Source organism: Fukomys damarensis, unplaced genomic scaffold, assembly GCF_012274545.1.
Source record: "Fukomys damarensis isolate Sample0158 unplaced genomic scaffold, DMR_v1.0_HiC HiC_scaffold_11, whole genome shotgun sequence".
NCBI classification, from domain to species: domain Eukaryota; kingdom Metazoa; phylum Chordata; class Mammalia; order Rodentia; family Bathyergidae; genus Fukomys; species Fukomys damarensis.
Genome location: NW_022900923.1, coordinates 41,730,480 through 41,747,407, shown reverse-complemented (window position 1 = coordinate 41,747,407; position 16,928 = coordinate 41,730,480). Strand labels below are relative to the sequence as shown.

Here is a 16,928-nt window from a genome sequence, read left to right as displayed (position 1 = left end):
AAAAAAAAAAAAAAAAAAAAAAAAAGAAAACCAGATTTCATTCTCTCAGTGTCAATTTCAGGGTGGTTCTCAAATGAGAGGAAGAGGAGGATTTAATGAATGACTGAAGATATCAAGAGTATAACTTTTTTGATACAGGGTCTCGCTCTGCACTTCAGGCTGGCTTTGAACTATGTAGTCCCAAGTTGGCCTCAAACTTGTGATCCTCCAGCCTCAGCCTCCCGAATGCTGAGATTACAGGCATGCGCCATTGTGCCCCTTATAAAGTGTATAACTTGGAAAAAACACTAACTCAGGAGTATAAGCAGTTAACAAAGGGAATTAGGAAAAGCTTGGCTTGGCAGGAAAAGGGATGCTGCTCATAGAAGACTAATGGACTGGGGTAGAGCACTTGCCTAGCAGGTACAAGGCCCAGATTCAGTTACCAGCATCCTCCTCTCCCCAAAAAAGAGACAAGGAAGGAAGGAGGGAGGGAGAGAAAGGAATATTAGCCAGGTGTGGGGTCACACACCTGTAATCCCAGCTTCTGGGAGACTGAGGTAGGAAATCTGAGTTCTAGTTCAGCCTAGGCTGCTTAGTAACTACCTGACCAAACACTGAAGTATAAAGTGAGGCAATTGAATATATTACTCTAAGAAAGAAAGCTTTTTGTTTTGTTTTATGAGGTGCTGGGGGTAAAATCCAGAGCTTTGCACATCCCAGGCAAATGCTCTCTTGCTGAGCTATACTTATCATCCTTGTTTTTTGGTTTTTTGAAACAGGGTCTTGCTGTGTAGTCCAGGCTGGCCTTGAACTTAGGATCCTCCTGCCTCAGCTTGCTAAGTGCTGGGATTACAGGTGTGGACCACCATACCCACCTATTACATACTTAGACATATGCTTGAAATATTTCCTTAGGTTAACATTTTTTTTTTTTTTTTTTTTTTTTTGGTGGTACAAGGCCTTCACACTGAGCTGCATTCTCAACCCTTTTTTGGTGTATTTGTTTGTTTTGGTTTTTTGAGACAGGCTCTCACTGGGTAGTTCAGGTTGGTCTCAAAGTTGTAATAATCCTGTCTCAGCCTCCCAAATGCTTAGATTACCACCATGCCTGTCTCCCTGGCCCCTTTTTACTTTTTTTTATTTTAAGACACAACCTTGCTTAGTTGCTAAATTGCCTAGGCTGGGCTCTACTTTTGATTCTACTGCTTCAGTGTCCCAGGCTGCTGTGATTCCAAGTGTGCGACACTACACCCCGCTGTGTAAGTCTTCGTAAAAACTTTTTCTACAGGCTGGGAGTGTGGCTCTGTGGGAGGGTGCTTGACTGGTATGCACGAAACCATGGCTCAATCCTGGGATTGGCAAAGAAAAAAGAAAGAACTTTTCTAAACCCAGGTATGGTGGCACATGGCTGTATTCCCAGTACTTGGGATGCTGAAGCAGGAGGATCACCACAAGTTTGAGGCCAGTCTGAACTATATAGCAAGATCCTATCACAAAAAAAGAAAAAAGAAAAGTTGTTCTCACTACCAGTATTTTCTTTAGTGAGTCCCATCACTTTAGTGAAATGTTGTTGCTGGAGCTGGGAGAGGTAGTACTGTAATAATGATGATGGTAACGACGTGTGTGAACCGGCTTCTGTGTGGCATGCTAGTCGTCTTACTCACCCTAGGATTAGGTATTACTGTTTCTTTGAGACAGGGTCTCACTATGTAGTTGAGACTGACCTGGAACTCACTATATAGCCCAGGCTGGTCTCGAATTTACAGCATCCTCCTGCCTCAGCCTCCTGAGTGCTGGGATTACAGGCATGCACCACCATGCCCGGCTTTATTACTGTTTCATTTTATAGGGAAGGGAAGAAAATTATAGTAAATGACTTTCCCAAAGTCACATGACATGTCCTAGTAGAGGTAGGATTTATTCTGTGTCTTCTGAGTCTAAAGCCCAGTTTTGGACTTCTTTGTCTCTGTAGCCCCTGCAAAGTGGATTTTTATATTGCGCGGTCTGACTTTAAAGCCGGTACAGTTTATGATGCTGTCAGTGAGTGCTCAGTCACATGGACAAGAAAGAAAAACACAGAAAGCTGACAGGCCATTTAAGCTCACCTAGACTAAAGTTATTGTTAAAGTGGTCTTTCATAATATAACATGACAGATCCCTGACTTACAGAGTTCTCCCCTGCCCGAGAGCATCAGAAACAGCTGACATTTAGCTAGGTAAGGAGAATGTTACCCAGCAGCTGCTAAGCAGGAATAAGACTCAGACTGCTTGTTCATAGTTGTGTACTACTGTGCATTCCGTTTTTTCTCAGCTTGAAAATTTACACTTTTTTCCCCCCCTCACATTCAGAAATCATTATGAAACTTTACAAAAGCATTATTTTTCTCATCACTTATTGGGGGGGTGCTTAAATTTAGGGTGATCCTCCTGCTTCATCCTCCCAAATGCTGGGATTACAGGTATGAACCACCATACCTGGCTATTTTTTTCTTTAAAAACTGCTACCAGATAAGAAAATGCCATATAGTTCTGTCTTTATTTTTAAGAGTAATCAGTTTAAAAGAGTCCAGACCTGGATTCTAGGCTTAGATCTGTTAGTAATTCTGTATGAACTCTGACAGTCATCTCATTTCACTGGGCGGCTCTGTAGAATGAAGTGGCTGAACTGCGTGATTCCTTGTTCTCTTCACGCCTCACATGCCCAACTAAGAAATCACAAGACTATGGCCAGGGCCCTGGGTTTTATCTAGCTCTTACTAGTTATGTGACCCTGATCAAGTCACAAAATTTCTTTGTGCTTTAGATCCTTTGTCTCTTATGTGGCAGAAATCGGATTACTAAGTTCCTGTGAGAATCAAATAAAATAATAGTAAACGAGAAGCATGCTGACTGATTGTAAATCAAACTATAAATGTAAAGTGCTCTAGGTTCTTACATAAATGAAGTCATTGCCATATTTGAACTATTTGAGTAACAAGACTATCTTACTTAATGAATGAGAAACTTCTGAAATACATGTATTATTAGTATTATTAGTATTGAATGCATTTGATGTGACAGTAATTATTTTTAAATACCTATGCTGTGTTAAATGTTAATAAACCTAATATATTTTCTCAAAATAATATACTAGTGATATTTTTTAATGTTAGGAATTGATTTGGGCTTGGCTTTCGTAAAGAATCCTTCTTGATTACTACATGGGCTGAGGGAGAAATCAAAGATGATAAAGCCATTTAGTTCATAATGGAAGTATGTTGGAGTTTTGTAATATGAATTTTTACACTAAAGTTTAGTAAACTTTTCATAAGGTAATCAGATTTCATAGTTCACTGTCCTGTAAAGTTAAAGATGTCTGCTTTTTTTTTTACATAGATTCTCACTGGGTAGTCTATCAGCCTTGGGTTCATTATGTATACCCAGCTGGCCAGAACTTGGAGATCCACCTGTCTCAACTCCTAAATGCCAGGATTATAGCCCACATACCAGCATGCTTAGCTTTTAAGATTTCTACTCTTAAATTAAATTATATGGCTTCATTAGGATTTTTTTTTTTTTGTACTGGGAATTGAACTTGGGTCCTTGTGCATGTGAGGTAGGCAGTGCAACCACTGAGCTAAGTCCCTGACCCAGGACTAATTATTTAAAAGAGATATCACAAACTAAATATACTATCAGTCATTCTGTAATCCCAAAATAGAGTTAACCTAATATTTTGTAACTTGAATTCTGTGTGTTTGTGCACATGTGCACTGGGGCTCAAACCCAGGGGCTCTATACATTCTGGACAAGGATTCTGCCACAGGCCACATCCCCCATGGCCATCAGACAGCTCAGTTGTGTTCAGCTTTTTATAGTGATCTGCCTGTTCCTTTTCATTGTTACACTGTGGAGTCTGAGAACAGATGACAGGAAATTGGTAACCCTGGAGGACATAGAGCTACAACAGAGTTCTTTTAAGAACAAACTATGAGGCCAGGGATTTGGCTCAGTGGTTCCACCACCTGCCTTGCAAGCTCAAGGGACCGAGTTTGATCCCTGGTACCAAAAAAAGAATAAACTTTGGTTGAAATTTGTTTTATCTTACATGCTCAGGGACATAAGTGGTATGTTTGTGGAACTTTTGCATTCTGTTCTTTATCTGTATTGGTTTTAAGATGGAATCAAGATTTTAAATTATTCACTAGTGAAATTGATATTCCACTTGCGTACTCCTGAGGGTACAAATAACTGCCTGCTCTATTTTAAGAGCTACAACTATATACCATACTTGCATTTGTGTATGTTGGGGGGTACTAGGGATTGAACCTAAAGCCTTCGCACTGAACTATATCCCTAGTCCCTAGCCCCTTTTTTATATTTTGACACAAGGACTCAGTAAGTTGCTAAATTACCCAGGCTGGGCTCAAATTTGAGATTCTTCTGCCACATCCTTCCAGAGTACACCATCCCACGCAATTTAGACTATAATTTTTTATTTCTGGTACTGGGGATCAAACTCAGAACCTTGCACTTGCCAGGCAGTTGAGTTGCCACTGAGCTAAATCCTAGGCATGAGACTATAATTATTTTAACATCCCTTTAAGCTTTTGTATTTGAAATTCTGTCTTTATCTTGTGGAATTGTAACCTGTGAATTTTCAGCTTTCAGAGAAGGGGAAACCTTATGTTGATATCCAAGGTTTAACTGCCTCTACCATGGAAATCCTGTTGGACTTTGTGTACACAGAAACAGTACATGTAACAGTGGAGAATGTACAAGAACTGCTCCCTGCAGCCTGTCTGCTTCAGCTGAAAGGTACGGACATTAAAAGTTGCCATTGTTCATACCAAATTAGCCCTAGGAATGTTTTAAACTGTTACCAGATCCACCATGAAATTTAGACTGGACTATGGACGTTTTTGTTTATTGCCCATGGCTTTGGAATCTGAGCAACTAAGACAGGATATCAAAAGATGTTAGTATCAATCCAAAGGAACTGTCCAAAAACAAGGTTTTAGCTCTGGCAAAGAGCATTTACATCTTTTCTATTTTTTAAAAAGCAGAACAATGGATAATATATGCATTTTTCTTTCTTATAAATTGCTGTAAAAAATTTTAAAAACATAATTTTCATTGCCTACATAGATGCTGTTTATCTGCCTGATAAAGATAGACAGCCAGATACATAGGGAAGCTCAGCCTCCTGTAGCTGGGATTGCAGGAGTGCACCACCGAGCTGTTTCCAATCTTGTTTGTTTGTTTGTTTTGGTACCAGGGATCAAACTCTGGACCTTGTGCTTGTGAGGCAGGTGTGGTGTAAATTGCTGGCCCTAATCTTGTCTTTAACTTACAGTTTTTATTGTTTTTAGTTTGTATATGTTCATAATTGAAACAATTTCTACTTTTAATACAAGATTGAAATAAATTTATACTCTGACCTTTGTGTGTGTGTGTGTGTGTGTGTGTGTGTGTGTGTGTGTGTGTGGTGCCAGGGATTGAACCCTGGGTGAATGCTGTACCCTGAACTTTTCAGTTAGGCAAATATGAGACTGCTTATAGTATCTTCTGTTTTTGCTTCACTGAAATCTTTTGGTATGTAGTGATGTAGAGTAGGAAAATAGGTATATTGTGCTGAATTAGTAATTGGTTTTATAGTTTGGTTCCCAAGAGTTTTCGGTTTTGATCAATTGTACTGTACCAGTGTCTTTGTTTTGTTTTATTTTGTTGTTTGTTGTTGTTGTTTTGTTTTTTTGAGACAGGGTCTCACTATGTAATTGAGACTGACCTGGAACTCACTATGTAGCCCAGGCTGGTCTCAAACTCACAGCGATCCTCCTGCCTCAGCCTCCGGAGTGCTAGGATTACAGGCGTGCACCACCACGCCCGGCTTGTACCAGTGTCTTTGGAAGCAGTTCATCTTGCTGTACACTTTTTGATTTTTTTAAAAAAATTTTGGTTTTTGAGATAGGGTCTCACTGTGTAGTTGAGTCTGACTTGGAACTCACTATGTAGCCCAGGCTGGTCTCTGGGCTCACAGCGATCCTCCTGCCTGAGTTCTGGGATTACAGGCGTGCACCACCATGCCCAGCTGCTGTATACATTTTAAGATGAGGCAGAGACAGATCTGAAAGTTTTATTGAAAGTAATACAAGCCAGGCGTGGTAGTGAACACTTGTTAATCCCAGCACTGTGGGAGGCTGAGGCAGGAAGATTGCTTCGAATTGGAGGCCAGCCTCGGCTACGAGTTCAAGGCCATACTTGAGCTATGTTGCATAGTAAAACCCTGTTTTTAAAAACAGTAGTAAAAGAGAGCCGGGGATTTAGCTCAGTGATTCCGCTGCTTGCCTTGTAAGCACAAGGTCCTGAGTTCTGTGCCTGGTACAAAAAAAAAGAGAAAGTGGTGCAGCACATAAGACAGAAATAAAATTCAAATTCCTTTAGGATAAAATTTCTAATTTTATAGCCAGGTGTGGTGGCTCACTTCTGTAATCTCAGCACTCTGGGATGCTAAGGCAGGAGGGTTGAGGCTGCAAGTTTAAGCCCAGCCTGGGCAACTTAGTGACTTAGTGAGACCCTTTCTGAAAACCAAAATATTCCAGAATATCAGGAGATGTAGCTCAGTGCAAATGCCCTGGGTTCGTTCTCCAGTACTGGGGGTGGGGTCCTAATCTTGTGTTTTAAGTGTTGAGCCAGTGTACAACACATAGAGAAGAAATTCACTGCTTGTGTTTGTCCTAGGTGTGAAGCAAGCCTGCTGTGAGTTCTTAGAGAGTCAGCTGGACCCTTCTAATTGCCTGGGTATCAGGGATTTTGCTGAAACTCACAACTGTGTTGACTTGATGCAAGCAGCTGAGGTTTTTAGCCAGAAGCATTTTCCTGAAGTGGTCCAGCACGAAGAATTCATTCTTCTAAGTCAAGGCGAGGTGGAGAAGCTAATCAAGTGTGATGAAATTCAGGTACAGTTTAGGCTTGGTGTTTTGGTTGCCTTAAAACTGGGCCATTAGAGCCGGGGATTTGGCTCAGTGGTTCCACCACCTGCCTCGCAACGGTACCAAAAAAAAAAAAAAAAAAAAAAAAAAACCCTGGGCCATTAAAAACTTGCAAAGCAGGATGGAGTTACTGTTTCTGTGTCAGGGCTTTGTAATTATTTGTCTATATTGACTTCAAAGCTGTCAATGTGTTTGCGTATGTATGGAGAAGGAGTTCACCACTTTCCTTCATTAAATATATGATCCTGATCCTAGTGTTTGAAAAATCAGAGTGTAGAATAAGCAGAAATTGGAAGTAAATTCTTCCAAAATAATGTATTGCACATTCACTCATTTCAGAAACATTTATTGAAGATATATATGCTGTAGCAATCACTCTGCCGGGTGCTGTGGATCCAAAACCCAGTAAGATATAATTCTTGCTTTTAGGAATTCCCTGTTTGTGTGTCTGTCTGTGTGTCTGTCTATCTATCTGTATTAGATAATAATGGACCTATACAAGGTAAGGAAATTAATTACATGAAAGAAAACATTTGCCCAGAAGTGGATCAAAAAGAAAATGACAGGGTTGGGGATTTAGCTCAGTGGTTCCACTGCCAGCCTCACAAGTGTAAGTTCTCAGGTTCGATCCCCAGTACCAAAAAAAACAAAAAACAAAAACTAAAAGGAATGACAAAAGTTTGATAGTGAGGATCTGCACAAACATGAACCAGATCATAACAGCCTACTGCAGGTTCACGGGGGTGGGAAAAAGGGACATGAACTGGGTATTAACGAGTAAGGCTTCACCTAGCAGAGGGAAAACTACCGCACCAGCCAGGCATTCAACAGCCAAACACAGCAAGATTCTTAGTCCTAATTCTGGTTGGGTTTTTTTTTTTTTTCCTTTTATCTCTGTGTGTGAGTATGTATGTGTGTGTGTTTTTCCGTCCTAATTCTAAATCAGAGTAACAGTACCTTAGCCAAGTTTTGCACATATGTCTATAATTAGGCTGAAAATTAGGACTGAGAAAATCCAATATAGGGCTGTTAGATATATTTGGAGCCCATAGCACTTAAGTCTCTATGCTTTAATTTTTTAATTTAGATGGTAAGTTCTGGGAAAATACCCAGCAAAGCCAAGTGGTGAGATAACACTGTACCTGTTCTGTTGGTTTTGTTGTAGGTAGGAGAAAGTTGATTCTTGAGGCAATCAAAGTTTATTTTTGTTTTCCCCTTCTTACTCTCCTCTGGTAATAAGAAAAACACAGACTTTAAGGTAGTATATTCCCAGAAGTCAGTAGCACCTCTACAGGCATCTCGATTTAAACAAGAGGCCTGGGGATTTAGCTTGGTTCTGTGCTGCCTTGTAAGTGCAGGGTCCTGAGTTTGATCCCTGGTACCAGAAAGAAAAAAATTAAACAAGAAATTTATTGGAAAGCATCAGAATTTGATTAATAGCATAAGTATAATAGGAAGAAGTTGCTGTTTGCAGAAATTGTAGGATACACTTTTTTTTTTTTTTTTTTTTTTGTTTTTTTATGTAGTTGAGACTGAACTGGAACTCACTATGTAGCCCAGGTTGGTCTTGAACTCACAGGGATCCTCCTGCCTCAGCCTCCCTAGTGCCGGGATTTATAGGCGTGCACCACCACACCTGGCTTTGATACACTTTTGTAAGCCAAATGATCACTCCCTGATTTGTTAGGACTAGAGTTTTTATATAATATGATAAGTTTTAAATATATTTCATTTTAGACAAATTTTCTTTACATTTTTTTCCTAGTGACTTCTGAGAAAAAGCTGACTAGGGCACATTAGTAGCATCATTTTTTCAGCTATAGAAGATATATTTCCGAGCTTGACATGCTGTTGCATATCAGCCCAGATATAGTCTGCTACTGATACATGCTTAATCAGAAATCTGATAGAAGTGGGCATGATATTGCAGGCCTGTGATCCCAGCACTTGGGAGGCTGAGGCAGGAGAATCCCTGAGAGTTCAAGGCCAGTCTGGGATACAAAGGGAGACCCTGTCACAAAAAAGGAAAAAAAAAAAAAGAATCTGATAAAGCTAAGTTGTTGTCCTCAGGAGCCAAACCCCCTATTCTTCAGATTTGGAAACTGGCAATCTACTAGAATACCTTTGTTTTTTGTTTGTTTCTGGTATGGGGGATTGAACTAAAACTCAGGACCTTGTGCTTACAAGGCAGGCCAAAGAACCACTGAGCTAAATTCCTGGCCCTATCTTCATTTTTCTTATTCATGAATATGGTGGGCACTACAGACCTGAAATTCCCTGCATGTAGAAATAAAATAGCTAGTATTTACTCAGCATTTACCGTTGGTTACTTGCCAGATGTTTATTGAGCAGTTACTGTACCTAGGACAGCTCCAGGTGCTGGTGTCCAGTTGTGAATACGACAGGCACCATCTCCATGCCCTAGAGCTTCCATTCAGTTTTTTATCTTCTCACACTTTCACAAAGAGGCACTGAAGCTCAGAGGTTAACTGTGATCATGCAGCCAGCAAGTGTAGAGGCAGGATTCACACCCAGGTGGTCTGGCCTCTGTCTTCTTAACCTCTGGGGCCTGAACTCACCATGTGATCAGCTTGTTTCTAATTGTCCAAATCAGGAAGCAGTCATTGAAGTCATTTATTTTGGAATAGTCTAAAACTCTTGAATATAAAAGGACAGAGCAAATAACCATATTTAGAAGCTAAAATGAAAAAACAGTTTGAGAGCTCAAATGTTGCTTTCCTTAAGTAGTGTCTGTGTCAAGACAAGTATTTGGGGCCAGGAACTTAGCTCAGTGGTTCTGTCGCCTGCCTCGCAAGCACAAGGCCCCGAGTTCAATCCCAGGTACCAAAAGCAACAACAAAAAGACAAGTATTTGCTTTTTATCTGGAAAGACAGCAAACAATTGTTTTGTGTGTGTTCCATATACCAGCCAGAAATAGGAGCCAGATGTCTGACTCCCAGTGGCTAATTAATACTTTTTCTTTTTAAGTTAAACAGTACTTGTGGGGAGCAGTGTATCATAATGGTTAAGACAATACGGGTTTGTTAATCGAACGTGGGTATGGTGTGGGCATGTGGTATGTGTTACCTAACTGCTAACCTTCCGCTTCTTCTTCTGTAAAATACAGACAGTATTAATACTTAATACATAGGGCTGTTCAGGGATGTAAATGAAAATGCCAGTGCTTGGAACAGGAGAGAAATCTTTGTCAAGATGAGTTGTGGAAAAAATTTATTTTTCTCCATAGTTACTCACTAATGTTGGGGTTCCCCCCCCAATTTAACTGTTTCTCCTCAACTGTAATTTGTCTTTAGGAAAATCAATAAGCTCTATTCATTCAATTGAGATTTTTTTTTTCCAGTACCAGAATCAACCTCAGCACCTTGCACTTGCTAGGCAGGCGCAGTGCCACTGAGCTACATCCTGGCCCCAATTCTCATCAATTGATAGATCTAATTTAAGCCGAGAATGTGCCAGAGCACGATATGTACACACTTAAGCGTATGAATGCCAGTCATTCTCTTACAACAACAGAAATGTTTCAAATCGTGGACACCTTTCTGCACTGTCCCCGGATTTAATGCTTCACTAGGCTGGATTAGTGTGACCTCCCATTTGCAAGCGTCCTCCTTCATTATAAGCACTGCCACAGTGATAGTTTCCATACCATCACCTTTTTCCTGTTGTGCCAGAGTAGCATCTAGCTGATTGTTCCGCTCTCAGGTCTTCTAAAATGTTCTACTTGTTCTAGCCATGGTACAGTCGTATTAGGCTTCATATCTTGATGTCCCCCCAAAGCCTTGTTCACTCCTAGGTGGGGCTTGTGGGAGGTGATTGAATTGTGGATCATTGGACCAGTCCACTGGTGAGTTTACAGCGAAAGGTGATGTGGGGAGGCCAAGCCTGGTCAGAGGGGGTGGGTCAGTGGGGCGTGGCCTCGAGGAGCCTTACCTCCCTCCCTCTTTCCCTCCTCCCTTGAGAGATCTCTGCTTCCTGCTGCCATGCCACCCCGCCTCCTTGGGGCCAGCTAACTGGATTGAAACCTTTACAAACTGTGTCAAAATAATCCTCTTCTCCTTAGAGTTGTGGGTGTCTCAGCAATGAGAAAGTGACTGAAACAGGTCATATTACTAGTCTGGTTGAAACCTTTTAATGATTTCCTGTTGCTCTTAGGATAAAACCCAGTTTTCTGATACTCCTTACCTCTCCAGCTTCCCCCGTTAGCACCCTTCCATTCCCTCATCCTTGCTGCTCCACTGGCTGTCTCTCATTTCCTCAAGCCTTAGGGTATTGTCCAGGGAGGGTAGGTAGAAATGGTCTGTACTGCCCAGCTTGACAGCCACTAGCCGCATGTTACTGTGGCCACTTGAGATGTGACTGGGGGACGGGGTTGAGACGGGATCTCACTGTGTAGCCCACCTGGCCTCAAAGTTACGGCAGTCCTCCTGCCTCAGCCTCTGAAATACTGGGATCGCAGGCAGGCACCACCACGCCCCGCTGAAGTGTGGCTGTTGTGACCTCAAAGCTAAATTTTCTCGGCTGGCGGCTGCCGTATCAGACTGCAGCTAGTCTGAGTGCTTCTGGATATGCTCATCTGTATGCTTGAAATACTCATTCTCCATGGCTCTCTGCCACTCCTTCATCAGTTGTCACTTTATCGCTGCTTCACAGGGAGGCCTTCCCTGACTTACCAGTCGAAATCAGGAAATCTCATGTTATTTTCCTCCTATCCCCAGGACCTTTCCTTTACAGTGTGTGTTAACAATGAACTGTTCGGTTTTCCAGTTAGGATCTTAGCTGGTTTTTTCATCACAGTGTAATTAGCTTTAGCACAATGGCTGGCATGTAGTAGGAATTCAGTAAATCCATAAAAGGAATTAACTTTCTGAATTATTTTCTGCACAGAGTACCAGAGTTCTTGGGAAACCTTCATGGGACAGTTTTTTAATCTAGTCATAGTGATACTCTAAAAGTCATCTCTCACAGTTCTTAAGCCCTAGATGCTAGGGAAGGGTGCAAGACCTCTACTTAGGAGTGTGTCTGTGGGAATTCCTGGCATTACTATACCTGGTATCCCTCTGGTGATGTAATAATTTTTAAGGATGTGTCTCACCTTATCCGTCTTGTCATGGAAGCCTAGACCTAAGTCCTCTAATACGTCATCTCAAATGGCACAATGTCTGCTACATGGTAGTTGCTCAAATGCTAACATTTCACGCAGTTGATGTAAGAGAAGCTTTCTACCTCTGGGGGTTGAGGGGATGATGTGGAGGAGAACCTGGAGCTCATTAGACAGTAGTTATAAGTAAAAGTTATTTTCAGAGCCAGTTTATTTTCTTTCTCTTCCCTCCTCATACTGGGTCCCCCCTAAAAACCAAACTATATCCAGCTTTATTAAAGATACTGTTCATAAACAACCGTGGTATTTCAGGCAGGACATGGGCACACAGTTGTTAATGGTATACAACAACTTTCAAACAACTTCTTGAATGGGCCACCAAATACCAGAAATCCACTATAAAATCTAAAGAAGTCTTCGTTCCATGCTCTGAGTGGAGAAAGTTTAGAGTGAGGGTTGACACTTAGCATTTAGCTTTTTTTTTTTTTTTTTTTGAGACTAGGTCTTACTATGTAGTTGAGACTGACCTGAAACTCACTATGTAGCCCAGGCTGGTCTCAAACTCACAGCGATCCTCCTGCCTCAGCCTCCCGAGTGCTGGGATTACAGGCGTGTGCCACCACGCCCAGTTTAGCATGTTGTTTAACAGTTTGTCCCAAGCTGACCCTGACTTCAGGAAATGAAATGAAAACAGCAGAATTATCAGTCTGAAGACCCACAGTATAGAAAAGGAACTCACTACTCTGGTCGAACACCATCTGAGCGTCACCAGCAAGTCCGCATTGCTGACACACTGGTAACACCGAGTTTTGGGAGTCAGGTCGCAGTAGGTTTCTGGGCTTAACTCAGGTCTGTACTGATGGCAGAAAAGGAAAGGAGGGCATCAAATGAACTGGAAGTTTCCCCATACCACAAGGCATTTGTGCCGAGGCGGCCTTGTGTGTGACCATCAGGGACTCCTGGGAGCCAAGAGGAAGGCTCTCAGAATTATCAAGGAGAGATGTTTTTTCCACATCAGTCCAGCTTTGGAGACATCGTATGAGTGACACAATGAAGTGGGGCCGGGGATTTAGCTCAGTGGCACCACCGCCTGATCCCCAGTACCAAAAAAAAAACCCACAATGAAGTGTTCTAAGAGCTAACAACATAGCTTTAAAAAAAAGTAAAGAAGGCTGGGTGTGGTGGCGCACACCTGTAATCCCAGCACTTGGGAGGCTGAGGCGGGAGGATCACTGTGAGTTCGAGACCAGCCTGAGCTACATAGTGAGTTCCAGGTCAGTCTCAACTACATAGTGAGACCCTGTCTCAAAAAACAAAACAAAACAACAAAAAAAGTAAAGCAAAAATCTGCTTGATCAGAGTATTTCAGACTGTCCAGTCACCAGAGGTGCAGTTACCCGAGAGGCACACACTTTACTTTGCGTCACTTCACTTCTGTTTTCCCAAAGGGTCACCCATCCTTGGCGGCGTTGACTCCCCCTTTTTCCTTTGGGGCACCTTCTCTCCCTTCTTGGCAGGGCCTTTTTAGCTTGGGCTCTGGCTTTGAAGGAGTTGGTGTAGCAGACAGCCTTAAGGATCTGCTCTGCGGCTGTTGTCACCATGGGTTTTTCACCTTTAGTGTCCCGCTCTGCCTTCCTCTTGAGCGACGACAGCGGCAGGAGGTAGGCACTGGATGTGGATGCAGCGGCAGCAGCTGAGGCCTGTCCCGGGCGTTCTCACTTCTCCCTCACACCACTCCTCACTCTGGGCTTTAAAGCCCAGGGCCCTGCGTATGCTAGGCAAGTGCTGTGCTGCGGATACATAAAATGCAGGATTGAAAAATGTCTGAAACAGACTAACACGTGACTCCGGTGGCTCATTGGGTACTTAATTTTCTTGTTTGTTTTCACACAAGTTGATGGTGATTCTTTTTCTGCGTGTGAAAAGATTGTTTTCCCAAGAGGCTGTTTCAGAAAGATGGGAATAATGGTGGTGGGCACCAGGGCGCAGAAAGGAGAAAGTAAACTTGGTTCTTTACTGAGATTGTGAGGCAGTTGGCAAAGCAGAAATCCATGCTGTGTAATTGTACATTCACAGGTGGATTCTGAAGAACCAGTCTTTGAGGCTGTCATCAACTGGGTGAAGCATGCCAAGAAGGAGCGTGAAGAGTCCTTGCCTGACTTGCTACAGTATGTGCGCATGCCCCTGCTGACCCCCAGGTATATCACGGATGTCATTGATGCTGAGGTGAGTTGTGCAGGACACTCAGGGTCCAGAACCTCGACTGTCTCTTACAGCTTAGTACTGTGTACTCAGAATTGATCCATTTCAACCGAGCCTGGTGGTGTATAGCTATAATCCCAACCCTTAGGAGGTTGAGGCAGGAGGATCACTGAGTTTGAGGCCATTGTGGACCACATAATGAGTTCAAGGTCAATCTACACTACCTAGGGAGACCCTGTTTCAAAAGTTTTTTTTTTCCCCCTGAGGGGTCTCATTGTGTAGACTAGCTAGCTCAAACTCTCGAGATCCTCTTGCCTCAGCCTCCCAAGTGCTGGGATTACAGGTGTGTGCCACCACACCCAGCTTTGATCATTTTCATACAGGCACATTCTCCTGTTTGCCTCTCTGGGAATGTCAGAGAGGACAGTGCTGGGTATTTCCCATGCATATTTCTAAGAAAATCAGTAGCTTGACTGTTAGGGCTCCTGGCACAAATAAAAATCAGTAGTTTTACTGAATTTTGTGTTTTTTTGTTTGGTTTGGTTTGTTTTTTTTTTTAGGTACCAGGGATCAAACTTGGGACCTTGCACTTGGGAGGTAGGCAGTGGAAACACTGAGATAAATCCCCAGCCCTGTTTTTTGTTTTTTTTTTTAACATGCCCTAAGTGTTTTATTTAAGCAACATCAGATGATAAACTTTGTTTCCTTTAAATATAAATTGTTACATACTGTCCTGGAAAAAAAAAAGGACAAAGATACTTCTTAGCAAACGTGTTTATTTTTTACCTTTACTGAAGCCAGCATGAAAGTTGTTAGATACATTTTAGAATCAACTTTCGTCAGTGTTGAGCTCACTGATAACAATTTTTGTTCAGTTTAAGTTCCCAGTGTTTCATAATTTCTGCCATGTGTTACACCTGTTACCCGGGCCGCACTTTGGAGGAACTGATTATAACATGCATGTAAGGCACAGGTCGGTAAATTAAGTTTCTATTGCTGGCCCAGCCCTGGATCTTTTGCAGGGGTTAAATACAAAACCAGTTTTCCAGTTGTTCCCCTTAGGAAAGCTGTGGGCTGGTTGCTTAGTGTCATATCTCTAATTTTTACCTCTTTGTAATTTCTTTCTTAAAACTCATCTATATACTCCCTGAGTCTAGTTTTCATCATAGTTAGGTGCAGACTCTAAAGCCAGAATTAGGGCACTGAAATCCCAAATCCACCACTTAACTATGTGACCCATAGGCAGATTACTTAGTATATTTGTGCCTCAGCTTTTTTATCCGTGAAATAAAATAATAGTCCCTACTTCATAGTTGTTGTCAATACTATGTGAGTTAATATGCAGAAGCTTTTTTTTTTTTTTGGTACCAGGGGTCAAATTTGGGACCTTGCGCTTGTGAGGCACAGGGCTGCACTGCTGAGCTAAATCCCTGGCCCTGCAGATGCTTTTAGAACCATATCTGTCTTGTACTTCGGTATGCACTGTTATTTATTTTCCTAATTCATACTAAAAACTATTTGGGTCAGGTTAATAGGGAACAGATGACATGCTCAAAATTATACAATTTAAGGAGCATTTGTGTACAAAGGTGGAGTATATGGGCTGGGGATGTAGCTCAGTGATGACACTGCCTGCCTCGCAAGTACAAGGACCTGAGTTCATTCCCTGGTACCAGAAAAAAAGGTGGAATATAAAGGAACAACAAAAGACCGTGAAATAACAGGGATCTAATAGAGCCAAGCTGTTAATGACCCTTAAGCCAGAGAGACTACACTGGAGGAGTGGATGCCAGAACCTGAAAGGAATGAGTCACATAGAGTCTCTGGGTCTAGAGGACCCTTGACATTCCTTGAGGCCAATCCCAAACAAAAGCCAGAGGGCACGGGAGCTGTTGACAGAACACATTAGGCCAGTCTGCGGGCCAGAGAGCAAGTCAGAGGAGGATACAGAGAATCCAGGGAGCAGATGTCAGCACAGCGCTGTCTAAAATACACACAGGCATCTTGACAATGCTGTGAACCTTGGGGAAATTATTCCAGAGAAGAGATACCCTTCCCCGTCACCCAGAAAATGATGGAGGCCTTAAACTTTTCAGTAGGTATGCTGGATTTGGTGATGCAATAGGCTGAGGCAAGAGGATCACCAAGAGTTTGAGGCGAGCCTGGGCCTCAATAGTGAGATTGTGTCTCAGAAACAACAACAGTAACAAGTACAGTAAGTCCTCATGAACATTCAAGTGCAGAGTTTCACAGATGTGAACAGACCTCCCTCACATTAGGAACATCCCGGGGATGCGAACAAATTGCAGAAGTGGCACAAGTGCCTGTTGGACATTGTCTGTGACTATGGACAGCAGTGCAACACTTGTTCAGAGCCCAGGATGCCTGGAAGCAAAAGGAGAAGCAGTGTTGATGTGGAGGGACTGCTAGAAAGTGCAAAGCAGTACACATTGTGTATTTGTGTCAGAGGTGTGTAAGACTCACCTTGCTGGACTAAGGAATGAACCACAGACATTCTCCTGGAATGGAACTTGTTCGTAAGTTGGGGGCAGACTGGACTGGTTATTATATACTTATCTTTATCACCTCAGGCTGTAGGGATCGATAGAGATAGTTACGTGTGAGTGCAGAGGCAGATGGCCTGGTATATTTA

At 42.3% G+C, this 16,928-nt stretch overlaps 1 protein-coding gene across 1 annotated transcript in view; it reads left to right on the top strand.

Annotated features, from left to right (window-relative positions):
• Klhl12 (kelch like family member 12) overlaps positions 1–16,928 on the top strand; it is a 28,836-nt gene that overhangs the window by 2,591 nt on the left and 9,317 nt on the right. Inside the window, exons 3-5 of the mRNA XM_010645061.3 lie at positions 4,626–4,779; positions 6,703–6,920; positions 14,150–14,299. Of these exons, the coding sequence (XP_010643363.1) occupies positions 4,626–4,779; positions 6,703–6,920; positions 14,150–14,299 (522 nt within the window). The remainder of the gene's footprint in view (positions 1–4,625; positions 4,780–6,702; positions 6,921–14,149; positions 14,300–16,928) is intronic.